This window comes from Balaenoptera acutorostrata, chromosome 9, assembly GCF_949987535.1.
Source record: "Balaenoptera acutorostrata chromosome 9, mBalAcu1.1, whole genome shotgun sequence".
NCBI classification, from domain to species: domain Eukaryota; kingdom Metazoa; phylum Chordata; class Mammalia; order Artiodactyla; family Balaenopteridae; genus Balaenoptera; species Balaenoptera acutorostrata.
Window position 1 is genome coordinate 5403393 of NC_080072.1, and position 27170 is coordinate 5430562.

The 27170-nt window shown below is 55.5% G+C and overlaps 2 protein-coding genes across 2 annotated transcripts; both read left to right on the forward strand.

Annotated features, from left to right (window-relative positions):
- The first annotated feature begins 9320 nt into the window (after nucleotides 1-9320).
- Nucleotides 9321-20361, forward strand: ALDH3B2 (aldehyde dehydrogenase 3 family member B2). The gene is given in 14 exon segments (XM_057552472.1): nucleotides 9321-9382; nucleotides 12534-12652; nucleotides 12655-12695; nucleotides 13081-13191; nucleotides 13378-13464; nucleotides 13467-13500; nucleotides 13821-13841; nucleotides 13844-13905; nucleotides 14007-14088; nucleotides 14355-14741; nucleotides 15444-15610; nucleotides 16186-16285; nucleotides 16522-16786; nucleotides 20220-20361. Coding segments are annotated over 14 exon segments (1680 nt in total).
- A 1907-nt stretch (nucleotides 20362-22268) lies between these two features.
- On the forward strand, nucleotides 22269-26676 carry ACY3 (aminoacylase 3). Its single transcript, XM_028163598.2, is given in 6 exon segments — nucleotides 22269-22504; nucleotides 23356-23535; nucleotides 24042-24128; nucleotides 24161-24168; nucleotides 24264-24358; nucleotides 26410-26676. Coding segments are annotated over 6 exon segments (873 nt in total).
- Nucleotides 26677-27170: the final 494 nt, after the last annotated feature.

The following is a 27170-nucleotide window of genomic DNA, read 5'->3' on the forward strand; positions in this document are numbered from 1 at the left end:
ACAAGAGAAGAAGCAGAAAGAGCATGAGCGATGGAACAATAGTCTTTTATTTTCGTGGAAACAAAATTCAAATAACACGCAACTCACCATTTTAAAGTTGCAATTCAGTGGCATTTTCTGCATTTGTGATATTACGCAATCCATATCCCTCTCTAGTTTCAAAACTTTTTCGTCACCACTAGGTGAACACCCTGTACCCATTCAGCAATCACTCCCCATTTTCCTGTCCCCAGACCTTGGCAGCCAACAGTATGCTTTCTGTCTCTATGGATTTGCCTATTCTAGACATTTCATGTGAAAGGAATCATGCAGTATGTTTGGTATCTGTTTTTTTTCCACTTAACATAATGTTTTCAAGTTTGGTCCATATCGTAGCACATGTATCACTACTTCATTTAAAAAAAATAGACTTTATTTTTTATCACAGTTTTAAATTCACAGCAAAACTTCATTCCTTTTTATGGCAGAATAATATTCTATTGTATGGATATGCCATATTTGATTTATCCATTCATCCATTGATGGACATTTGGGTTGTTTCCACATTTTGGCTGTTGTGAATAATGCTTCCATGAACATTTATGAACAAATATTTGTTTGAACACCTGTTTTCAGTTTTGGGGGGTATACACCTAGGAATGGAATTGCTTAGTCATGTGGTATCTTTGTTAAACTTTTTGAGAAACTGCCAAACTGTTTTCCAAAGCAGATGCACCATTTTATATTCTCACCAGCAATGTATGAAGATTCTAATGTCTCCACATCCTTACCAAGACTTGTTATTTTCTGCTTTTATGGGGTTTTATTGTTGTCATTTCATTATAGCTATCCTAATGGGTGTGAAGTGGTATCTTATTGTGGTTTTGATTTGCATTTCCATAATGATCAATGAGGTTAGATGTCTTTCCATATGCTTTTTGGTCACTTGTACATCTTCTTTGGAGAAATGTCTATTCAAGTACTTTGTCCATATTTAAATTGAGTTGTTTGCCTTTTTGTTGTTGACTTGTGAGAGTCTTTATGTATTCTAGATATAGAACCCTTACCAGATATAGGAATTGCAAATATTTTCTCCCATTCTGTAGGTTGTCTTTTCCCTTTCTTAATAATGTCCTTTGATGCACAAAAGTTTTAAATTTTTGTGAAGCCCAATTTATCTATTTGCTCTTTTGTTATTCGTGCTTTTGGTGTCAAATTTAAGAATCCATTGTCAAATCCAAGGTCATGAAGATTCACCCCTATGTTTTCTTTTTTTAAGTAGAATGCAATATATTTCCCTCTGTATTCTCTCTCTCTTTTTTAGAAGTTTTATTTTCTTTTATTATTTTATTAATTTATTTATTTATGTATTTATTATTTTTATTTTTGGCTGCATTGAGTCTTCGTTGCAGCACCCGAGATCTTCTTTGCAGTGTGCGGGCTTCTCTCTAGTTGTGGTGTGGGGGGTTTTCTTTCTCTAGCTGAGGCGCGTGGGCTCAGCAGCTGCGGAGCGCAGGCTTAGTTGCCCTGCGACATGTGGGATCTTAGTTCCCCGACCAGGGAACCCGCGTCCCCTGCACTGGAAGGCAGACTCTTTACCACTGGACCACCAGGGAAGTCCCCCCACCCCTATGTTTTCTTCTAAGAGTTTTATTGTTTTAGCTCCAATACTAGGTTGTTGATACATTTTGAGTTAATTTTTATATGTGTAGTGAGGTAGGTATTCAACTTCTTTGGCATGTGGTTGTCCTGGTATCCCAACACCATTTGTTGAAGAGACTATTCTTTCCCTACTGAATGCTCTTGCCACCTTGTTGGCAATCGATTGCTCATAGATGTTTGGGTTTATTTTTAGTCTCTCAGTGCTATTCTATTGGTCTATATGTCTGTCCTTAAGCCAGAACCAAACTGTTTTTGATTACTGTAACTTGAAGTAAGTTTAGAAATCAGGAAATGTAAGTCCTCTAACTTTGCTTTTCTTTGTAAATATATTTTTGGCTATTTAGAGCCCCTTGCAATTATGTATGAGGATTGACTTTTCCATTTCTGCAAAACATTGGAGTTTTGATAGAGATTACATTGTATCATAGATCGCTTTGGGGAATATTGCCATATTAAAAATTATTCAGTTTTCCAGCTCTCAGATCCCTCTTCCAAGATGACCAAGAAAAGAAGGAACAATAGTCGTGCCTAAAAGGGCTGTGGCAACATTCAGCCTACTCGTTCACCAGCTGTGCCCAGTGTGTGCCCAGGGGCAAATCCGTTAAGAAGTTCATCATTCAGGGACTTCCCTGGTGGTGCAGTGGTTAAGAATCTGCCTGCCAGTGCAGGGGACACGGGTTCAAGCCCTGGTCCGGGAAGACCCCACATGCCGTGGAGCAACTCAGCCCGTGCGCCACAACTACTGAGTCTGCGCTCTAGAGCCCCCATGCCACAACTACTGAGCCCGTGAGCCACAACTACTGAAGCCTGCACTCTAGAGCCCATGCTCCACAACAAGAGAAGCCACCGCAAAGAGAAGCCCGCACACCACAACGAAGAGTAGCCCCCACTCGCCACAACTAGAGAAAGCCTGCGCACAGCAATGAAGACCCAACACAGCCAAAAAATAAATAAATAAAAATTAAAAAAAAGAAGTTCATCATTCAAAACACAGTAGAGGCTGCAGCCATCAGGGATATTTCTTTTTTTAAAGAAAATATTTATTTTATTTATTATTATTTATTTTGGCTGCGTTGGGTCTTTGTTGCTGTGTGCGGGCTTTCTCTAGTTGCAGCGAGCAGGGGCCACTCCTCGTTATGGTGCGCGGGCTTCTCATTGCGGTGGCTTCTCTTGTTGCAGAGCACAGGCTCTAGGCCCGCGGGCTTCAGTAGTTGTGGCACGTGGGCTTCAGTAGTTGTGGCTCGTGGGCTCTAGAGTGCAGGCTCAGTAGCTGTGGCACACAGGCTTAGTTGCTCTGCGGCATGTGGGAACTTCCCAGACCAGGGCTCGAACCCGTGTCCCCTGCATTGACAGGCGGATTCTTAACCACTGCACCACCAGGGAAGTCTACAACTGGGTATCTTGATGGGAAAAACATTACATTGGAACTCTACTTCACACCACTTACAAAGTGCATAAATTCTAGCAGAACTTATTGTGAAAAGCCAACTTTTGGAAGAAAACACCAAAAAAAAAATTTTTTTGTAACTTAGAGTAGAAAAGGATTTCTTAAACAAAGTATAAAAAACACAAATCTTAAAGAAAAAATTAATTGGACTATATTGTTGATGTCCTCCAGCCAAAGACCACTGAGAACACACTTATCTTTGAACAAGCTGGACGTATTGCTCGTGAGACCGTGGAGAGCCGTGAGGCATCTCAGTAGGAGGGCGTTAGAGAGGACTTGTAAGACTCATGTTTATGTCAGGTGACTGGGAGGATCTGAGGAAGTTGGACTTTTCTCTGGATTGGGTGTTATCAGAAGCAGGGCTGGGACTTCCCTGGTGGCGCAGTGGTTGAGAATCCACCTGCCAATGCAGGGGACACGGGTTCGAGCCCTGGTCCAGGAAGATCCCACATGCCGCGGAGCAACAAAGCCAGTGCGCCATAACTACTGAGCCTGAGCTCTAGAGCCTGCGAGCCACAGCTACGGAGCCTGCGAGCCACAACTACTGAGCCCGTGTGCCACAACTACTGATGCCCACGCGCCTAGAGCCCGTGCTCCGTAATAAGAGAAGCCACCACAGTGAGAAGCCTGCGCACCACAATGAAGATGGTCCCCACTTGCCGCAACTAGAGAAAGTCTGCATGCAGCAACGAAGACCCAACGCAGCCAAAAATAAATAAATTAATTAATTAATTTAAAAAATACAAGAAGCACGGCTATTTCTATGGTTGGGTATCTGAATAAATCTTATCTGTAGGGAGTATAGACTAGAATGAGGGTAAAGCTGTAATTGGTCCAGCAGTTACTCATATTAGCCAGGATAGTGGAACGTTTAGTCACTTTTGTGGTCTGGACAACGTTCATGTTTGGGTGATGATGGTGTGTCAGTGGAGGTTTGTTGGTTGTAACAAATGTACCCCTCTGGTGGAGGGTGTTGACGGGGTGTGTGTGGAGGGGGGACAAAGGGAACTCTATTTTTTGCTCAATTTTGCTGTAAACCTAAAACTACTCTAGAAAATAAAGTTAATTAATTTAAAAAAGATGCTTGGCAAAGGATTACTGTTGCGAATATATAGAGAATTCCTACAAACCAATAAGACAAAAGAAAAATAAAACAATAGAAAACTGAGCAAAAAACTGAACTGACCAGAAGCCTGAATGGCCCACAAGCCAATGACAATATGGTCAACCTCGACAGCAACTGGGAAAATGTAAAATAAAACAATTGTAAATGCCTTTGCACATCTATTGGATCAATTTCCTAGGACAGCTGTGACAAATTACACAAACTTGGTGGCTTAAAAACCAGATATTTATTCTTTCACAGTTTTGCAGGGCAGAAGTTTGAAATCAAGGTGTCACAGGGCCGTGCTCCTTCTGAAGCCTCTAGGGGAGGATCCTTCCCACCTCTTCCAGCTTCTGAGGGTTCCAGGCATTCCTTGGCTTGTGGTGGCATCACTCCAATCTCCGCCTCGTGTTCATATGGCCTTCTCCTCTTCTGTCTCAAATCTCTCTCTTCCTTTTTCTTATGAGGACCCTTGTCATTGGATTTAGGGCTTTCCTGAACAATCCAGGATGATCTCATCTCAAGATCCTTAACTTGATTACATCTTTTTTTTTTTTTTTTTTTTTTTGGCCACACTGCATAGCTTGCAGGATCTCAGTTCCCCAACCAGGGATTGAACCTGGGCCACGGCAGTGAAAGCACCAGATCCTAACCACTAGACCACCAGGGAACTCCCTTGATTACATCTTGAAAGACCACTTCTCCAAATAAGATCGTATTCTCGGGTTCCAGGACGTGAACATATCTTCGTGGGGAAGGGTGGCACCGCTCAACCTGCTACACTCATTGGCAAAAAGTAAAAAGGCCAACAATGCCGAGTGTTGGAGACCATATGCAGCAAGGGGAACTGTCACACAATTGTCAAGAGGACTTTTAATTAGTCTCTTTGGAGACAGCATCCCCAATCCTGGGAAAGTTGAAGATGTACGAACCGCATCACCTAACTGTTTCACTCCCAGATACACAGCAAGAGACGTGACCCAATGTTACTCGCAGCAATGTTTGTAATCCTCAAAAAGGGAGCACTTCCACCAGCAGCGGAACGGGTAAGTAAACTGTGGTGTGTTTATTCAACCACAGTATGAGTAAGTACGGACCAGGGTGGGAAAACTTCAGAAACAGAATGTTGAGGAACAAAGCAAATTGCAGAAAGATAAGTAGAATATGACACCAGTGGTCTAAAGTTTAAGCTATGCAAAGCAATCCTATGTAATGTTCAATGATAGCAGATATACACCAAGAGCATAATGACACTCACAGGGTGATAAACATAAGGCAAACGTTAAGATCTGACAAAGCCGGGTGGTGTGTACATGGATGATTATATGTTATCCTGTGTATTTTTCGTATGTTTGAAACATTGCATAAGGCATAAAGAAAAAAAGAGGATTCTGTGTGTCCCAAATCCTAGTGTTCTCCATATTCTGAAGTTTAGAGCAGCTAAGAAGAGCTTGAGCTCTCAAGACTACACGTTTCCCTGGGTCCACGGTGCTAAAACACAGTGATTCTGGGGTCTTAATACGATTCAAGCCCGTCCTGGGACCACAGCTCCACAGCTGCCCCTCTGCCCTGTGCCGTGAGGGGCATGCAGGCTCCTCTGGCCCTGCCTCTGCTCCTTGCCACACCCTCACCTGGCTGGGTCCTTGGGGCTGGAGAGGACACATCGACCTTTGTCCCTCCCACCACCCCTTAGGCTTCTCACTGCCTGCAGTACTTTGAAGTTTCTCGAAGCATCCCACCTGGTCCTGTAACTACCACCCAGCAACCTTGTCGGATGGATGTCACATTTTTGCTTCTTTTTCCCCATTCTGTGGATGGGGAGACTGAGGCTCTGGGCATTCTGGACAGGGTTGATTCCTGGCTGAAGAGCTTCCACGTGGAAGAGGCCCGGAGGGATGCTGCCAGGGGCCCCCAGATCTGTCACAAACCTATTGGGTAGCTTTTCCCAGGAATGACCAGGGAGCAACCCCCTGCTCTGCCCAGGGAATCCAGTGGCAGTTTCTAAATCCATCTGAACCTCGAGATCATTTGGGAGCTGGTTAAAACCGCTGATGCCAGGGCCCATCCCACACCTGCTGGGGCAGAAACACAGAGTGGGCCCTGGAATCTTCAGGTCCCCAGGGAGGTTTGAGGGCCCCTGAATTAACCTGTTGAGTCCCACTGAGGAGGCCGGGGTCCTGGAGTCCTGGACACTGCTGTTTTTTTTCCCCCAAGAAGGATCCCCCTCACAGCGCACCAAGCAACTTGGATCTCTCCCCACTCCTACCTGAGGGAATAGAGGGTCCCTTTCTCCAGGCCCCACCCACCAGGTGGAGAATCATGCCAGGTCCGTATCTTAGGCAGCTTGGGCTGTTCTAACAAAATACCACAAATATTTCTTTCTTGCAGTTCTGGAGGCTGGAAGTCCAAGACCAAGGTACCAGCTGATTCGGTTTCTCATGGGGGCTCTTTTCCTGGCTTGCAGATGGCTGTCTTCTCCCTGTATCCTCACGTGGCAGAGAGAGCCAGCAATCTCCCTAGTGTCTTTTCTTATTAGGGCACCGATCCCATCACAGGGGCCCCACCTCCTGACCTCATCTAACCTTAATCACCTCCCAAAGACCCCAGCTCTAAATACCACACATTGGGGGTTAGGGCTTCAACATATGAATTTGAGGAGACACCATTCAGACCACAGGAGTCTGTCAGATCTCACTGCAAGGTCATGACCTAGACCAGAGTCTGCTGCTCTGCCCTCAGATTTGTCACAGCAAATCCCTCACTCCCCTACCCTGGCTGGTGGTTACTTCCTGGAAAACACAGAAACCCCCAGAGGAAATCACCCCTCATTCTCCCACCCCCAACTCTGCAACGCCCCACCCCACATCCACACACGCCACCCCCGGTGACATCGCCGTCAAGGGGATCATCCTGTAAGCACCCAGCGTGTCCCTGGACCACCCCTCTCTACTCCACCCCGCCCGTCAGCCATCACCCTTTCTCTGCTTCCCTAGAGCAGCAGAACTTCTTGAAAGAATCATCTAGGGCGGTGGCTCTCAACCGGGGCCGATGTCGTTGCCCTGGGGACACTTGGCAGTGTCTGGAGACCTTTCGGGTTTTTGAGGAGGTGTGTCCCAGTAAGAGAGAGGCAGAAGGAGATTCGACACACACGGCGAAGGCCATGTGAGGACAGAGGCAGAGCTGGGAGCAGTGTGGTAGGAGCTGAGGAGTGCCGGCAGCCACAGAAGCCACAGGGGCCCGGGAGGATCCTCCCCTGCAGCCTGCAGAGGGGGTGCAGCCCTGGCAGCACCTGGACTTCGGGCTTCTGTGCTCTGGGACTGGGAGACAGTAACCCCGCTGTTGCAGGCCGTTTGTGAGGGCAGCCACAGGAAACTGATCCAATGGGTTTGCAAAGCATCTTACAATGGTTTTATTTTGCATTTCACAGTCACTCTGGGGGCTGGACATATTTTCATTTGCTTGCGGGCTATTCAGGCTGCTTACCGGTTCCGTTCAGTTTAGTTTGTTTGTTTTTTGGCTGCAAGGTGCGGCTTTTGGAATCTTAGTTCCCCGACCAGGGACTGAACCCGTGCCCTTGGCAGTGAAAGCGTGGAGTCTTAACCACTGGACCGACAGGGGATTCCCTAGTTTGTTTAGTTTTTATTTATTTATTTATTTATTTATTTATTTATTTATTTATTTATTGGCTGTGTTGGGTCTTCGTTTCTGTGCGAGGGCTTTCTCTAGTTGCGGCGAGCGGGGGCCACTCTTCATCGCGGTGCACAGGCCTCTCACTGTCGCGGCCTCTCTTGTTGCGGAGCACAGGCTCCAGACGCGCAGGCTCAGTAGTTGTGGCTCACAGGCTTAGTTGCTCCGCGGCATGTGGGATCTTCCCAGACCAGGGCTTGAACCCGTGTCCCCTGCAATGGCAGGCAGATTCTCAACCACTGCGTCACCAGGGAAGCCCTAGCTTGTTTAGTTTTAACAGCTTTACTGAGATACAATTCACCCATTTGAAGCGCAAAATCCGATGGTTCCAGGGAGTGGGCCTCCTCAGTCACCAGCCTCTGCGCCCTGCTCTTAGACTGGTCTTGCCAGCCCTGTCTTCCCTTCTGGTGTCTTGTGCGGCTCCTGCTGGCCTGGTTCCAGTCGCAGCCAGGGATGACCTCAGACACCCCACCTGCCCACGATGCAAGAGGGTTCTCACGCTCTGCCTGGAACGGCTCTCTATAGCCCTTGGCCGTGGGTGTTTTTGGTCCCTTGGGACAGGCTGGAGGTTGGTGGGGGGACAGGGTCAGACCATACATGAGGGATAGCGGTGGGGCCTGAGTGCATTCTTCTGCTTCCCAGAACCTAGCAGGTGCTCAAGAAAGACTCGTGGAAAGATTAGTAGCCAACACTTAAGAGCACCGATTTTGCGCCAGGAGCTATGAAATGTCTTGTCTAGTCTTTCGTCTTCTCATGTGATCCTCTCAAGAACCATGACAATTAAGTGCAAATGTTACCCCAGGGAGGCTCAGGGAGGTTAAGTAACTTGCCTAGGGTCACACAGTAAACAGGAGAATAAGGGAAAAAAGGAACGAGGTGTGCCGCCCTGCAGCCACAGGTTCCCCAGCCCGTCCAGGCTCTCTCTGCAGCTGCCAGGGCCCCTCCCTCTGCCCCAGGGATGCCAGTCGGGCACATTAGGAGAGTGCAAATGAAGGAGCCCAGCAGGGTGGGGATGGGGGCATAGACATGAGGACCTGGTGCGGGGGCCTCGTTGGGCCGAAGAGCCCTGCAGGCTGAGGGCGTCCTGGAGGAGGCTGCCAGGGTCCCACTATTTTCATCCTGTAACCTTATCTTTCTCCTTATCAGGTAACTTTCTGCCAGGCCCTCCCAGCGATCACAGAGCAGCCTGGAGTTGCCAGACCTGTTCCCAGGCCAGCTGTGCCAGGTCGGGTGAGGCAGCTGCCGGAGGTGCCGATGTGTAAACCAGGATGAGGCCAGACTAGCTGGAGCTTCGGTTAGGTCAATCCAGGTGCCACTCCACTGCCAGACGTGGGCCCGCGGCATCCGGTGGGGGGCTGCGCAGGCTCCTGGGAGGACTGGCCGTCAGCAGAGGCAGCGGTGAGACGGGCCAGGAGCAGAGTCGGCACATCTGGAGGCAGCATGTCAGGCAAAGAGGGCAAAGGCTCGGCAATGGATCCAGGGTCGGAGCCCACACCTGCGGGGTACCTGGGGTCCCGGGGTGAGGGCCAGCAGCACGAGGTGCGGGGAGAGGAATGGAATGTGAGGCCACAGGGTGGGGGGTCGTGGTCCTGGGGCCTGGCTCAGCGCAGGGAGGTGGGTGCTGCCCTGCCCCAGCTGTGCACGTGACCTCCGGCCCGTCGTGCAGTCTAAGCCTCACTCCCCACCCCTGCAACCCCTGTGACACCCAGGAGTACCCTCGGAGGAACCCTCCATCCCTGGCCTCTGCTGGCCTGGCCCCGGGGGTAGAGGCAGACCCGGTCCTCCCTCGAGAGGCTCCCCAGGCTGGGGGAGGAGGTGGCGTGTGGACAGACGGGGGCCAGCCAGGTGTGGCCTGGGCTGTGATTGGGATGTGCTGGGGAGCTCGGATGAGGGAAGCTTCTTGGGAGGTTGTAGAAGCAACACTCACTGTTCATTTCTGATTCTGGAAGCATTGGATGCTCACTGTAGAAAATTTGGAAGCTGCAGAAGGATGCTGAAAAGTCAAAAAAAGTGCAGGGCACACATTGATGCTGGTGAGGGAGGTGCTGCAGGGCCACAAGGACTGGGACTGAAGCCACCATGTAGCAGCTGTGAGGAGGGCAAATCGGATCATCTCTCAGAGCCTCGGGTTGCTCGTCCTTACAACGAGGTAACAAAAAGACCTTTGAGGCTTAAATGAGACAATGCATGCTGAGCACTGGGCCCCAGGTGCCAGCTCTGCTTCCCCTCCAGCCTGTGTTCTTGTGCCCGCAGAATAGATCCCAAATCCCTATGTGAAGGTCCTGTCAGGCTGCTGACCTGCCCAGTTGCATCTTGTTTCTCTAAATCTGCCCCCACAGGGCCTTTGCTTGTGCCGGCCCCTCTGTCCCGACGCCTGCCCTCCGAGGGCCCTCCCCTGCCCCTTTCCCACTGCGGTCGGGGCTTCTGCTGGGTCTCCAGCCGGCCTCTCCCAGGGCCTGCGGCACCAATTCACGTTTTTGTTTTTGTTTTGTTTTGTTCTTAATATTTATTTATTTGGTCGCGCCAGGTCTTAGTTGCTGCACGAGGAATCTTTTAGTGGCAGCATGAGGGATCTAGTTTCCTGACCAAGGATCGAACCCGGCCCCCTGCATTGGTAGCACGGAGTCTTAACCACTGGACCACCAAGGAAATCCCACCAGCTCATGTTTATAATTATCTTGTTTTCAGTGTCATTATTGTTCCATGTCTAGACTGTGAGCTCTGCGCAGGCTGGCTAGGTCTGCCGTGGTCACCTCTGTGGCCCAGGTCCAGCCAGGGCCTGCCTGGTCAGCAGCCAGGGTCCCTAGTCAGCCCCACGTCAACAAGCACCTGGGAGGAGGAGCAGGAGCCGGCCGTCCAGCTCCAGGGCCCCTGGGGATGCGGCCGACCTCAGCCCCATTCAGCCGTCTGCCTCCTCATTTGACTGGGCAATGCTGGGGCTGGGATTTGGCCATGCACAAGCTAAGCCTGAGGCTGTCCCCAGGTACCCCAGGTGTGCACAGTGAGGACACAGACAGTGACAGTGGAGAAAGTCAGGGAACCCCTGCCCTGCTTGCCTCACCTGGGAAACGTATGACTGAGCTGGGGCCAGGGTCCCTCGCCAGACCTCAGGACACCTGGGCGCCATAGCTCACCCCAGACTCCTCCACTCTGGCCTTGATTCAGCCCTAGAGAGGCTCTAGGGAGCCACGGACAAAGTTGGAGCAGGGCTGATCGGACCACGAGCCACTTGAACCCAGGCAGGGAAAGCCGGGTGAGACAGGTGATACTGGCACTGCAGGCAGAGCTCTGGGGCAGCCCTGGAACATGAAGTCCTGAAGGGGATCCAGGCAACACTGGACTGAGGGTGGGCGCTGCCAGTGGCCAGAGTTGGGCCCAAAGCAGCCCCAGCCAGGCCCAGCTCCTCCAGGACGCACTCGGGAGGAAACGGCCCCCTGCCCCTCTTGGCCCGGAGCCTGGGTCTAGGACTGACTTCCCTCTGCCCCTCTGCAATCTGGGGCAGGGGTCTAGGTGGGATCACCCCTGGGCCCGGCTGTGGGTGGGCACAGCTTTGGGCCTGTTCCAGCCCAAGACATGGTGGACAAGTCCTTACTGAACACCTACTGTGGGCCACGTCCTCCCCCAGGCCGTGGGATGGGGGGAGGGGATGGACAGTGCCGGGAATGAGGGCCTCACTGCCAGGCGGAGGGAGGTCGTTCTGCAGGTGTTGCCCAGGAACGTGCCCAGCCTCTGTTCCTATCTCCCCATACTCCTCAGCGTGGGTGGCCCCCTGAGCCGGGCACCAGTGCTTTCCCCGTCTTATGGCTCCTAAGAATAATAACGTCGGTGGCCAGGCCTCTGCTGCACACGCCCGTGGAGGAGTGCTGGCCCCACTTCCCAGATGAGAAGACTGAGGTCCAGAGAGGAGGAGGGGGAGGTGACGACGGGGCCCCAGCCTGCAGGGTGCCCACGGGGGACGTGGAGACGCAGCTCACTCCATGGCCAACGCTCTGACGCAGAGGTCCTGGGCTTAGGCCTGTGGGATGCTGAGGACGACTCACGTCCACACACAGAGAAAGAGAGACAGAGAGACAGAGACACAGAGAGACAGACAGACAGAGACGTGGAGGCACAGGCAATGGTATGGTTTTGTGGCCCCAGCTGGGGTGCTCAGAGCGCTTTCTTGCTCAAGGTCCAGGCAGTTTTCCCCCAGAGGCCCTGCTGGGCTCCTTCTTCCCACCCCCATGCCCCATCCCTCTCCACTCTCAGCCCCACTGGGGTTCCCTTGGGCGTCAGGCCAAAGCCCGGATGGGCTCCAGGCCGCAGTCAGCCGTGCCGCAGGCCTTCCCATGGACGCCCCGCCTGCCCCAGCGCTTCCTCTGCCCCTTGCTTTGAGACCCTATTCCAGGACCACCTCCCCAGAGCACACTGAGCCGTCCCCGTGCTCCAAGGACCTGTGGCACACCCCGCCTCAGTTTCCCCATCTGCCACCACGAAAGCTCTGTGGCCTCTGAGGCAAGGAACTCTCCAGGTCCCCATGGGGGCGCCCGTGGGCCCATGTGGGTGCAGTGGGCAATCAACCCACTGCACGTGGGCAATCAACCGGGTGCAGGCAGGGGCAGTGGAGGGCGCCTGGAGGTGGGGTGCCCTGGCCCACGCTGCCCCGCCCGGCAGGATGGACCCCTTCGCGGACACGCTGCAGCGGCTGCGGGAGGTCTTTGGCTCGGGGCGCACGTGGCCGGCCGAGTTCCGGGCTGCCCAGCTGAAGGGCCTGAGCCGCTTTCTGCAAGAGAACAGGAGCTTCTGCAGGAGGCGCTGGCGCAGGACCTGCCCCAGGTGGCGGGGGAGGGGGCGGGAGCTGGCTGCGTCCCCAGTTCAGTCCTGTGTATTTTGCAGACCCTTCCCTGGCCTGCCGTGCGTGGCAGGTGCTCTGCATCAGCTCAGCAAAACTGCGAGGCAGGTTTGACTGCTGTCCCATGTCACTGATGGGGAAAGTGAGGCACGTGGGAGTTAAGTCACTTGCCCAAGGTCCCACAGCCAGGAAGTGGCAGAGCTGGGGTGGGACCCCAGGACCCACGCTCCTCACTGCAGTTCCCAGGGGTCCAGCTGGGCTGCCCCTGGAGATTGTCCCCATACCCACCCTGGGGACTCCTGGGGACCTCAAGCACTAGATCCCCTCCCCATCCCGCCCAGGCCTGACCCCCGAATCCCACCACCGCAGTTGGCCTTTGGCGGGGACATTTCGGAGCTCATCCTCTGCCAGAACGAGGTCGACCTGGCTCTCAAGAACCTGCACACCTGGATGAAGGACGAGCCAGTGGCCAAGAACACAGTGAGCCCGCGGTCCAGGCGGGGGCAACTCCAGGGCGGCTCGGCCCAGGCCCAGGGAGAGTCGCGGACTTTCTCGGGATCTCTGTCTCCCTGTGGGGACGCCACTGCACAGGCAGCCCGAGGACCCTGGGGGGGTGGGCTTTGGGGTGATGCTCGGTGGGGCCTCACTGTCCGTCCCACATCCCAGCTCACGCAGCTGGACTCGGCCTTCCTCCGGCAGGAGCCCTTCGGCCTGGGGCTCATCACCGCCCCCTGGAACTACCCCCTGTACCTAATACCCTGGTGCCCCTGGTGGGCGCCCTCGCAGCAGGTGAAAGAGAGCCTCCTCCTTCCTGCCCCCTGCCAGTCCCCCCAGCCTCATGGCCTCACAGCCGCCCACAGAGCCAGGAAAGAGGGGCATCAGGTGGCTAAGAAGGCCTGGTTCCCATCTGGCCCACCATCCCCAGGCTGTGTGGCCTTGGGGCCAGCACGGCACCTCTCTGAGCCATGATCTTCACCTGAAGGTGGAGTGAGGTTGGCACCTGCCCTGCAGGTGTGAGGACTGAATGGAGACGGGGAGTGGCTACAACTGGCCCCCTCCTCTCCCTGCCCCGCCCTGCCCCACCCCCCTCTCCCCACCCCGCCCCTCAGGGAACTGCGTGCTGCTGAAGCCCTCGAGATCAGCAAGAGCACTGAGAAGGTCCCAGCCGAGGTGCTGCCCCGATGCCTGGACCAGGTGAGGGTGGGCCTGCTCCTTCAGCACCTGCGTCCCACACCCGCACCCCTGCCGGTAGGAGCTCCTGCAGTGTCCCCTGAGCCGTCTGTCCCCCCTTGCAGAGCTGCTTTGCCATGGTCCTGGGCGGGACTGAAGAGACGGGGCAGCTGCTGGAGCACAAGTTCGACTACATCCTCTTCACGAGTGAGGGTGGCCCCGGCCAGTGTCCTGGGGGAGAGGGACATTGAGAACGCGATGGAGAAGGCCATGGAAGGAGGAAGTGGTGGCCAGTGGGCTGGAGCATCCCAGGTGGCAATCAAGCCAGGCAGGCAGGCCTGGCACGGTGGGATCCTGGGGCAGCAGGGCAGGGGGCATAACCCAGTGGGTGAGCCAGGATGGGCTGGGAAGGTGGTGCCTGAACCATCTGACCAAGGGCAGTTGAGGCTTGGGGACAACGCTCATGTCCCCAGGGAGCCCCCGAGTCGGCAAGATCGTCATGGCTGCTGCCGCCAAGCACCTGACGCCCGTCACGCTGGAGCTGGGGGGCAAGAACCCCTGCTACGTGGACGACAACTGCGACCCCCAGACCGTGGCCAACCGCGTGGCCTTCTTCCGCTATTTCAACTCCGGCCAGACCTGCGTGGCCCCCGACTATATCCTGTGCAGCCCCGAAATGCAGGCTCGACTGCTGCCCGCCCTGCAGAGCGCCATCACCCGTTTCTATGGCAAAGACCCCCAGAGCTCCCCAGACCTGGGCCGCGTCATCAGTGAGAAGAATTTCCAGCGGCTCCGGGGCCTGCTGAGCTGTGGCCGAGTGGCCATCGGGGGCCAGAGTGATGAAAGCGATCGCTACATCGGTGAGTCCCGCCCTCCCTGCCACTGTGCCCCACTCCCAGCCCACCCCAGCTAAGGCCCCTCCACGCTGGGGGCCACAGCTGGGCCCCGAGTCCGGGCCCAGCCTGTAACCTGGGGCCCTGAGGCTCCCCGACCCCACTGCTAGAGCCCAGCCTGGTCCACGGCTCTGGTGCCACGATTCTGTGTCACTAGTGTTCCGCCTTGCCGTGTCTGAGCCTGTGACCCCACGACTCGGCACTCTGGCCCAGGCTCTGGTTTCTCCAAGCTCAGACCCCAGAGTTCTAGGGCCCAGGCTCCAAACTTCAGCCCCAAGCTCTGCTGCTCCAGGGGGCCATGACCCCAGGTCCTATGAGCCCACGGTTCCTGGTTCTGAACTTCAACAGCCCGTCCTGAGCATCCGCTATGCTGTGAACAGAGCAGCCCCAGTCTCCTGGGCCGAACGGCTCAGAGGGTGGCGCTGCTCCCCAATAGGCTGGGACCTGGGACCTCGGGTCCGGTCACCCTCTGACTGTAAGACCAAGGCTCAGGGGCTCTCTGGGCCCCACGGGCTCCGGTCAGGCTGGGGAGCCCCTCAAGGTCACTTCCCGGGGGCTGTGGGGAGATCACCTTCCCCAGAACGTCCCTGAGCCTGGAGCCCTTGGTCCCTGGGCCTGCCTGCCCGAGGCCCCACCCCTGGGGCTGAGCCGTGCCCTGTGCCCGGGCAGCTCCCACGGTGCTGGTGGATGTGCAGGAGACAGAGCCGGTGATGCAGGAGGAGATCTTCAGGCCCATCCTGCCCATCATGAACGTGAGGAGCCTGGACGAGGCCATCGACTTCATCAACCGTCGGGAGAAGCCCCTGGCCCTGTACACCTTCTCCAACAGCAACCAGGTGGGGCTGGACAGAGGTGGGGGCAGCAGAGGGGCCCAAAAGAGTGAGACCGGTCACCTCCCCTTTCCCAGCCCACTTGTGAGGGTTAGGGCAGCAGGTGCCTCCAGTGTGACTATAATCCAGGCCACTGGACAACGGGTCCCTGCACGCAGCTGCCTGGCAGAGACGGGGGGCAGCGTCAAGAAGCTGCCAACACGTGGCTGGCCAACTGTCTGCCCTGGCGCCGGGGCAGCTCCCGCCCGGACGAGGAGGTGCTCCTTCTATCTGGCCTGCCCCGGGGCAGCCCTCTTTTCCTCAATCGTGCAAAAGTTCTGTATGGGCGAGCAGAGCCCCTGAAGGCGGATGGGGCAGAGCAAAGGTGGGGCCCGGCAGGCAGGGCCAGGCTGGCCGCCATGAGGCCTGTGACCTGCAGCTGCTTGTGACCATCGCTGCCGCTTCTCAGGGCCACGGACTCCCCTCTGTGAGCTCAGAGGGGCGACACTCACTCAGTAGAGGATGGAGACAGGGGAGACTCCCCCTACCTTCCACCCCCCCACCCCCCACCCCCCCGCCCCTCGCCTCCCTCCTCCCACCAGGTAGTGAACCAGGTGCTGCACCGGATCAGCAGCGGCCCCTTTGGAGGCAAGGAGGGCTTCATCTACCTGACTCTGCCGTCCCTGCCACTAGGGGGAGTCGGTGAGCCCTGCCCTCCTTCACCCTCCAGCCCCAACTCCCAGGGAAGCTCGGGTTGGCACCCCAGACCCAGGAAGGCCCAGTTTTGCCTTCCCTCACTGTTGATCCAGGCCCCAGGCCTCTCAAGGCCTCAGTTTCCTTATCTGCAAAATGGCTCTTAGAATGGCCTGGCTTTCCCTGAGCTCCCTGCTGGGCGGTGGGCTGCTGCTGAGCGGGCCCTCACTTCCGTGCCCATGCAGACAACAGCGGAGTGGGCAGCTACCATGGCAAGTTCTCCTTCGACACCTTCTCCCACCACCGTGCCTGCCTGCTCTCCCCCTCGGGCCTGGAGGAGCTCAAGGACATCCACTACCCGCCCTTTTCTGCCTGCAAAGAGAAGTTGCTCAGCTGGGCCTTGGGCAACCAGCGCTGCATCCTTCTGGGAGCACCCTATCCATCTCCAGTGCCCCATCCCCACGACTCCCCTGCCCTGCTGCTGCCCAGGCACTCAGTGGCCCCCCAAAGGCAGGTGTCCTGTCCAGGAACACAAAGATCCTGTTCCTGGGGCTTTGTCTGAACAGACCCCTGGCTGGGCAGGACCTCTGGGACACTGGTCCAGCCCCTTTCAGGGCCAAAGTCCCCTCTGCAGCCTCCTGACAGATTTGTTGACCCTCTGCTTGAACATATCTGATGACAGAGAACTCACCCCCAAGGTTGGGCATCTCTGGTGGTTAGAGAAGACTCCCTCACGTCAGATCTATAAATAAGCTCCCAAAATACAGAGTGATTTCTAACAGCTCCAGTCACATCTGGTCTGGGGAGCTGGGTTTGTCTGACCTGAAGTGATCAGATCTTGAACTCAGATCTGGCCAGTCGGTGGTGTCGGCCTGAAGTGTGTTATTTACAAGGACTCACTCTGATGGTGTGTGTGGAATCTATAGGAAGGAGTGCAATGGTTGATTAGTGATGTCTGCTACGGGCACAGGAGAGGGTTGTGCACATGCTGGCCACATCCATCATTACTGCTCTAATCTCCCAGAAGGAGGTCAGGGGGGGCAGAATCTAAATCTGGTCTCTTCATCTGACACATGGGAAAACAGATTTAGAGCCAGGATAGGGCTGAACTGAGTTCATACGGTAAAGCAGGGCAGAGCTGAGTGACAGTGGGATTTATGGTCTCGTGGCCCTCATCTGGCTCACACAGAACCCTACCCATCCCTGCAGTAGCTCCGTCACCTAGAAAGCTCGGGTTTGCGTCAGTCCATGGCCATATTGTTACTGAGTGCCTTTGGTAATGTCCCTTAACTTTTCTGAGCCTTATCTTGTAGAACAGGGTTCCCACCTACCTCTTACAGTTGGTGTGAGTATTAAATGGGATCATATGTGTCTGGGGCCCAGGGGCCCCCACCCCGGACATAGTAGAGTCCAGACTCTGATGTACGTTAAGCCAGCATTGGGCAGAGGCCGTGGCTGCAGAGGTGCCCCTGGCCACACACCTCCCAGTGCTTCCCAGGGCTCTGTCACAGTCACAGGTTCTGTGACAGCAGCCTCTGCTTGTCCAGCAATCATGGCATGCTGCTGTCCCAAGGCTTGGGGGTGGTCCCAGGCTCCCTTAGGGCTCAGAGGTCAGCTTCAGCCATAGATGCTGGTTCCACTCGGGGAACAGGCCACAGTCCAGAGTGGGTCATTAAGAAAAACAACAATATGGGGTGAGTCCTCCTCCCACCCCCACCCCAGGACACTAGGCCAGCAAGAAGGAGTGAGCAGGGTGGTCCTGGGGGGCATAAAGGAGCACCTGATATGAGGGCGCTGTGAAAAGCTGACAGGAGGGGGTGAGCAGAGGCCAAAGGGGGACTCAGAGCCTGGTCAGGATGGTAGAGGGTCAGGCAGGGGCTCCAAAGCCACTGGACAGGGCTTTCCCTGGCAGTCCAGTGGTTAAGACTCCGTGCTTCCACTGCAAGGGGCGTGGGTTTGATCCCTGGTTGGGGAACTAAGATTCCGCATGTCACGGCGTGGCCAAAAACAACAACAGCAGCAACAAAAAAAAAACAAAGCCCCTGGACAGTGGCCCTTGGGTGTGGCTCCCAGGTCACGTGGCTCTCCTGAGCCAAGACTTACAATTTTGTGGGATGGTTCAGGTTCTGACCCCTCTCTGGGCCTCAGTTTCCTCAACTGCAGTGAAGAAGTTGGACCTTTGGATACTCACGATGCCTCTGCCCTCCATCAGGCCAGGGTCTGCCGTGCATGTGTCCGTTCTCCAGGCTTGCACCTGCCCCTTTGCTCCCTCACTCCTCACAGCTGCCCAGACCCGGGAGGAAGCCTCATTCCCATTTCACAGGCAGGAGCCAAGGCCCAGAGAGGGCACTGACTCCCCAGGTCACACAGCTTGTCAGGGAGGGGTGTCAGAGCCAGTGGGGGCTGGGGGCCCCCTCTACTTCCTGGGGCTCAGAGGTGTGACTCAGCAGGCCCACCTCCAGACTGTTCTCACTGCTGTGGCTTGCACACACGTTGGTACACGCAACACAGATGTGAATACACAGATTCTCAGACACACAGACACCAGTGTACACACGCACGAGCTTGCACACTTAGTTGGGATTGGGGGCTGCTGTTCCTGGGAGCTCTTGCCCCGGCTCCCAGATGCCCTTCCATTCTATAAACACTTTCTGAGGGTGTGGAGAAAAGGGGAGCCTCCTATACTTTTTGTGGGAATATAAATCAGTGCAGCCACTATGGAGAACAGTATGGAGATTACTTAAAGAAACTAAAAATAGAGTTACCATATGATGTAGCAATCCCACTCCTGGGCATATATCTGGAGAAAACTTTAATTCAAACAAATATATGCACCCCAATGTTCGTAGTGGTATTATTTACAATAGTCAAGACACGGAAGCAACCTAAATGTCCCATGACAGATGAATGGATAAGGAATGTACAATGTACAATGGAATATTACTCAGCCATAAAAAGAATGAAATAATGCCATTTGCAGCAACATGGATGGACCTAGAGATTATCACACGAAGTGAAGTAAGTCAGAGAAAGACAAATATTATATGATATCACTGATACGTGGAATCTAAAAATTAGTACAAATGAACTTACTTACAAAACAGAAGCAGATTCACAGACATAGAAAACAAATTTATGGGACTTCCCTAGTGGTCCAGTGGTTAAGACTCTGTGCTCCCAACGCAGAGGGCCCAGGTTTGATCCCTGGTTGGGAAACTAAATCCTGCATGTATGCCGCAACTAAGAGTTCTCATGCCGCAACTGAGACCCGGCACAGCCTAAATAAATAAATAAATTTAAAACAAAAACTAAAAAAACACACAACTTTATGGTCACCAAAGAGGAAGTGGGGGAGGGATAAATTAGGAGTATGGGATTAACATATACATACTACCATATATAAAATAAAAAACAAGGTCCTATTGTATAGCACAGGGAACTATATTGAATATCTTGTAATAACCTATAATGAAGAATTAATTTAAAAAATTAAAAGAATTTAAAAAAGAATATATATCTATATAACACAATATTGTAAATCAACTATACTTCAATTTAAAAAATAAATAAATTAAAAAAAAAAATATATATATATATACCTTCTAAGATGGGGACGCTGGACCCCAGTGAGGGGAAGTGAAACTTTCCAGGACCCCCTAAGGCTGTCCTCCCCAGAGCTGGGGGCCCACCACCTCCTGGCAGGAAGCATTCTGGTCTCCAGCAACCCCCCAAATAGCCAGGGCTGCTGCTCAGGCCCTTCCTTCCCAAGAGGCCCAGCATTGAGAGAATCAGCAGAACCCCGGCAGCCTGGGCGGGCCTCTCAAAGACTGCGGCTTCTGCCTTAGAAAGCGGGGCCTCGAGGCCCCCACCCTGAGCAAAGCGGGGAGCAGGGACCTGGAGGGAGGCAGACACCCCACTGACTCGCTCCACCACCACTGGCTAGGGGGTCGGCCGAGTCGCTCAACCTCCCAGAGCCCAGGTCCAGCCCCACGAACAGAGCGAATTACAGCTGCCTTCCGTTTGCGGCCGCCAGGGCCATCGCCCATGAAGATTCAGTGACCCCACCCCCCCAGCTTCGCTACTGAGGTACCAGCAGGCCTGACAGGTCCCACAGCTCCACCTATGGGGGTGAGCAGGAGAGCAGGAGAGTGCGGGGTGAGCCCAGCCCTTGCGTGTGATCCGAGCAGCTGCAAAGAGGGCTGGCCTGGAGGGAGCCCCAGCTGCTGGGCCTGGTTCTGGAGCAGGGCTGACACCTCCTGGGAGGACTCAGCCTGGTCGTGAAGAAGGCCTGGGACCAGACGCCTGGGGGAGGCCCAGCTTCAGGGCCCCAGTGCTGGCACACAGTAGGCACTGGTGACCTGACGGTCACTGCCCAGCAGTGCCTCTCTCCTCAGGGACCACTGGACCGCCCTCGGCTCCTGGGGAAAGGACAGGACTTGGGGCCACGTGCAGGGGACTTTTAGTCTTCATCCTTCCCCCCTTGTCCCTTGAGAGCAGCAAGAGGAGAGTGGGCTCAGATTGGACCCCCCCCACCCCCAGGTTCCAATTCCATTTCTGCCTCTAGTGCCCTGGGTACCCTTGGGCATCCTGTCTGAGCCTCAGTTTCCACATCTATAAAATGGATCTGAGGGTCATTTCCAAAACAAAGCAAGTTGAATCATTTGAGTCATACCTGTCCCTGAAAACGATCAAAAACAATGAAATATTTTGAAATTGTTTAAAGCATCAAAGAGCTGTAAAGCTGGGACCCCACAGCTCATAGCCCTTTAGGGTAAAGGGTGACCCAGGAGTGACCCTAGCCCTCTGAGGGCTGCAGGGACAGAAGCATGTTGCTGAAGGGATAGAGGGAGGGGGATATTCCTCATCTGGGTGGCCACCAAGGTACCGCCTCAACAGGCAACTTGTAGTGGCCTGGTCTGGTGGTGGCCCATGGCTCAGCCAGTGGTGGATTCCAGGCCTGCCTTCCCTTGGCTGGACACCTGGGCAATGAACGGCCTGCACTTGGCAGCCCTCCAGGGCTCTCTCTGGGGGAGTAGTCTTCATCCCAGGCTTTAAAGAGTCCTTGCAAGCAATTTCCCAAAGCCTTGTGCAGCTCCCCAGCGGGAGCCCCAGCTGGCCCCAGGAGGCGGGGATGTTGAGATTCCCAGAGGAGGGACCGAGGGCAAGGGCAGGGGCCTGGCCGCAGGACCTGGACTCAATGGACCATGGCAGCAGCAAGCAACAGTGTGAGGTAGAGGCAGGCAGGGAGACCCCAGCACTACTGACCTCTGGGTGGACCTCAGCCCATCACCCACTCCTGCCCCCTGCTCTCCACCAACTCAGCACAGACACTTCCTGCCCAGGGATCTCCTGGCCCGTAAATACCCATCGTTCCAGGAGGTGCACACCCCAGCCCAGGTGGCCCAGGAAGCTGAGACCTGCATTGACAGGTAACCACCCCTTCCCTAAGGCCCCTGCACCAGCTCAGAGGAGCATGGGGGAGGGGCAGGAAGGAGCAGGAGTCGCCTGGAACCCGACACTCCACAGCCAGCTCCTGTGACACGTCCCCTTCCCGTGCTGTGCCCGGTTTCCCCATCTGTAAAATGGGAGCACAGCCCTCTTGCTATAGGGAGTGTGCCTTGGTGAATCCATCTTCCCAAGTCTGGGCCCCTTTTCTCAACTTGGGAGAAAGAAACTCCTTCTCTCCAAAGGGAGCAGAGAAATGATCTCCTCAGAGGAAGGCAGGGGAGGGCAACACTTACCCTCAAGGGAAGGGTGCCAACGGAGGGACTGCAGGCACCAGGAGGGACCAACCTGGGCCACTGGAGGTGCAGGTGGGACACCGCTGAGCTAACATCCAGCCACGGCTTTGGACAAGCAACTGCCCCGCCTGGCTTGGGCTCCTCAGGCCTCAGGGAGCTCACCACCAGCCCAGCTCTAAGCACTGGGGGTTGTGCTGGTGCCAGGGTTGCCTAAGCAGGTCCACCCACCAGGTGCGCCACCCCACACGGCGATGCGCTGGCTGCTGGTGCCCTGAGAGGCCCTGCACCACGTGGCAGTGACCAGGGCCACTCACGGCAATGAGACAGCTAGCGCCTACCTGGCCCGGCACTGGTTGCAGGTCCCAGGGGAGGTGCAGAGACTCAGCTTCTCCACTGTGCCTGTGCTGCTGGCCAGCCCGGTGGCCTCAGCCGCCTGCTGCCGCTACGCGGGCCATGACCTCAGTCATGCCTTCACCGGGTCCTTCCTCAGGTGAGCCTCCTGCCCCGCTGCTGTAGGGCCCCCACCTGCTAAGCTGGTCCAGTCCCTCCACCCGGCAGGAGGCACCCTTCTGCCTGTGATGCCCATTCCTCCCTTTTCAGTTTAGAGAAATTCAGATTGATGTCACCTCCTCCAGGAAGCCCTTCCTGATCCCAGGCTGAGACGGGGCCTCTTCTGGGTTCCCCAGACCCCGGGCTTGCCTCAGATCAGCCCACCACAGGCTGCGTTTACGCAACCGCTGTTGATACCTTCCTTCAGTGGGTACTGGCCGAGCCCCATCTCTGAGCCCCATCTCAGGCCAGCTCTGCTGAGAGAATGGGGAATAGGACTGAGGCGCTGTCCTCAGCTTACTAAGGACAGAGAAAGGACAGAGACAGAGAAAGGACTCAGCGACCACAAACCAGGAGGCTAAATGCAGGTGTGGGGGCTACACGAAGCATCTAACTTGGTCAAGGGCAGTCAGGGAAGGCTTCCGGAAGGAGGCGGGATCTCAGCCAAGCCCCAAAGGGTGAGTATAAGTTAACCAGGTGGAGAGGAGAGAAGGAGTTCCAGGGAAGGGCCCAGCAGGTACGAAGCCTGAAGGCGAGACCAGCACAGTGCTTGGAGGTGTGGCCGCCGTGAGCTGATGAGGCAGGTGGGCAGGGCCAGGACGAGGGTTTGGGGCCGTGTGAGGGGGCAGGCATCCACATGAACCCTTGAGCTGCTCTGTCCCTCCTGCAGGGTCTCAGGGGCTTCACTCCTGTCGGCACAAGGCTGCCCTCCCCCGCACCACTCACACACTCTGACCCTCTGATCACTGACTGAGACTGTCAGGGGCTGACACTACATTTTCGCCCCTCAAATGCCAGGGCCAACCCAGATGACCCACACGAGGTGTCAAGAGCCAGATATCTGAACCACCTGCTGGGGCCCAAGGCCTCGGGCCGGCCTTCTACTTATCCCAGACCTTCACAACACCATGGCCTCACCTGGAAGGCACCTACAACGTTTATGCCATGTACCTGTGCCACCACCTACAGGTGGCCCTAGCCTCCCAGAGTACACAGCAGGGGAGGGAGAGAAGGGGACAGAGGCCCTGACCGGCCACCTCTTCTGGGCTTCAGCCCCCAGGGCCTGCGGTGCTCCGGACCCTGTGGTCCCTCTCTCCCCTCCCCACAGGAGGGCACAGGGAGGCGAGTGCTCCCTCCAGGCTCTCCCCCCTCACCCTACTCCCGCCTCATCTTCCACTCCCGAGCAGCCTGGGGCCCTGACCCGCCCCCCACAACCCCCGGCTGCAGAGCCCTGAGCTCCCGGCCGGGTCATCCCGCACCAGTGGCGGGGGGAGGAGAGTCAGAGCGAGCACACTGCGAACAAGAAGGGAAAGGGTAGGTGGTGACCTCAGAAGTGGGCGGGCCCTGGAAGGGCGGGGCCAGATGATGGGCGGGGCGGGGGCGGGGCCTGAGGTCTGGAGCGCCCCCTCTTCTCGGGCGTGGCCTGACCCCTCCCTTCTCGGTCCTCAGCCCTGGAGCTGAGCCCCGGCCTCAAGGGTGCTGCGGGCCAACGTTTTCACCAGGATGAGGGTCCTGGTGGCCGCAGCTATAGACTTCATCGAGCTGTTCAAGAGACCCCCAGGGTCTTGCTGGGAAACTAAGGCCCAGAGAGGAGAGGGCCTGGTCCCGGCGGGACCAAGGAGCCAGGCTCCCCACCGCCCACTCGGCCCTGGGCCTGGAGGGAGGGACGGGCTCACAGACCCCAGCCTCCTGCACAGGCATGGAGATGGAGGCATACGGAACCGTAAGCAGCGTGGACTTCCCACGCACCGAGGCCGGGGACCTGGCCGGCACCGTGCACCCTCAGCTGCGGGTGTGTGAGACTCCAGGGTCACAGCCTTGGGGTGTCAGGGGAGCCTGAGGCCCAGAGGGAGGGATCACAGGTGCCTCCCACAGGGTGGGTCATCAGCACCTCAGAATCAGGAGCAGGACAGGAGGCTGGGCCCCCCATGCCCGCCCCTACTGCCTCCCAGGGAACCCCACACGCAGGCCTGGCACTCGGGGCCACAGTGATCCTCACAGCGCCTGCGGAGAGCAGGGGCGGCTCCTCAACAGCCTGGACACGCCTCCCTCGCCTCCGAAGGCGGAGGAAGGGAGGGGATGTGGAGCAGGCAGGACCCAATTCACCTGCTTAGAGGTGCAAATACAGAACCCTCTCTTTAATTAAACCCTTCCAGTTAATTCCGCGAGCGTCCCTATGCACGTTAGCAGGGAGTCCAGCATCTCCATCTCCAGGCCTCCCTTTCCTCGTTGTCACAGGAATGGGGTAATCCTGCTTCTACACCTAGCGAAAAAGGAGGTGGGGAAGAACGGGCAGCCCACTAGCTGCTGCTCTACTTGCTGCCACATGGGGTCGCTGTTGAGCAGTGCCCATGCCCTCCAGTGGCCTTTTATGTCCTGCAGTCCCAGGCGGCAGGGTCCTAGCCTGCTTAGTACCTGTTCCCCAAGCCCCGCAACTGGCCTTCAGAGGTGGGAGGAGCTTCAGAGAGAGCCACATGCTCTGTTGGCACCGGCCCTCCCCCATCCACCGCAAAGCTCTGCTCCTGAGCCTGGTGACCATCCAGAGCCCCCTCCTTCATAATGAGTCTTTGTGGGCCAGCAGGGTCCTCTCCTGCCAGAGGTGACCAGGTAATGCTGAACCTCTGCAAGGATAGGGTTCCGGCTCAGGGGCCTTGCTTCGTCAGCCCTGCCCATCCCTGACAGGGGCAGCTGTGGTCTGGCTCCCAAGGCAAGCAGAACCCCCAGCCGAGGGCACAGCAAAGCATGGGCACAAAAGAGAGATAAATATTAGGAAGAATTTGACATTTCAAAAATGTGGTCCTTTTAAAAGGACCAAATAACAACGGTAGGAAAAATCAGAACTTGGCTGGACTTTTTTGCTCTTATTACAGCTTCGTGTTTTATTTTGAGGTGTTATTTTACTTGTAACAGCATTATGGTGGAGGGGGCACCATCCTTTCAGTGTTTAGGGCTAGAGGCCCATCTTCCTTGTGGATGCTGAATAATAGTCATTTTGAGTGATTTCTCCCACAATTTAAAAATTTATTTAATAAACTTTTATATTATATTCACTATGTGTCAGGCACTGTTTTAAGCACTATTAGCTGTTTAATTTAGACTTCAGGATAATAGGAGGAGATAGAATAATCCCTATTTTACAGATGGGGAAGCTGAGGAACAGAGAGGTTAAGTGACTTGCTCAAGGTCACACAGCTAGCAAGGCTTTGAACGCAGCCTTCACTATCTGTGCCCGTAACCACTAGGGTACACTTCCACAATGACAAGCGTCTTTCTTTTTTTTTTTTTTTTTTTATTTATTTATTTTTGGCTGCACTGGGTCTTTGTTGCTGCGCGCAGGCTTTCTCTAGTTGCGGCGAGCGGGGGTTACTCTTTGTTGGGGTGCACGGGCTTCTCATTGCGGTGGCTCCTCTTGTTGCGGAGCACGGGCTCTAGGCGCACGGGCTTCAGTAGTTGTGGCACGTGGGCTCAGTAGTTGTGGCTCGCGGGCTCTAGAGCGCAGGCTCAGTAGTTGTGGCGCACGGGCTTAGTTGCTCCGCGGCATGTGGGATCTTCCCGGACCAGGGCTCGAACCCGTGTCCCCTGCATTGGCAGGCGGATTCTTAACCACTGTGCCACCAGGGAAGCCCAAGCGTCTTTCTAAGGCGACTGGTGTCTCCATTTCTAGACACAGAGCCAGTTGGCATCTCAGCAGACACCCTGTTGCATTGATCGAGGAAGTGAAGGAGCAAGTGGGCAGGGCCATAAATGAGGGGCATCTCTTAGGCAGTCCCTGCTGGGGTCGCCCACACTGGGGCCAGGGCAGAGGTCGGCCCCAGCAACCTTGGCCCTTGGCTCTTCTCCCAGGACTGAGACTTCGAGCCACTGCGGCCTGGCGCACCCATCTTCCAGATGTTCAGCGGTGAGGACGTGCTCTGTGAGGGGGAGTCTGCCATGGACCCTGTGTTCATCAACGAGGTTGCCTACTACGAGGAGGGCATTGCCTTCCTCCAGACTGAGAGGCTCACGTTCTCCGTGCCTGCCCTGCCCGCACTGGCCTCCACCCCGCCAGGGTCCCTAATCCAGGCCACACCTGCCCGACCTCAGCCCGCCCTTCTGAACAGTGGGTCCTGAGGCACAGTCTCGAGCCCAGGGCCCCCCCTTTGCCACCCACTGTGTACCATGTTTCTTGCCATATCCCCACACCTCCCTGCCTCAGTTTCCCATTCTATAAAATAGAAGATGTCCAGGGGTCCATGGTTCACGTCCTCTCACCTGCATGGCCCCTCTCTGTGACCTCAGGATCTGGGGCAGGTCTGGCTCAGGGTGGTCTTGGACATTCTGTGTGTACTGGGGCCAGGGGTGTCTGTCTCTGTGCCCACGCTTTTTCATCAGTGCCCAGGGGGAAGATCCCATAGTGTGTGTGTGTGTGTGTGTGTGTGTGTGTGTGTGTGTGTGTGTGTTGAGGACTTGGAGAAATACTGTCCTGGGTCCAGCAGAGGGGCTTCCAGAGGAGGCCATAACCCAGAGGAGGGCTCCAACCCCTCTGTGTTCCCAGAGCCAGAAGGTCGATCTCTGTGTGCCCGTGTGTGTGTGTGTCCAGGCGTGTGCCTGCCCCAGGTGCTCCG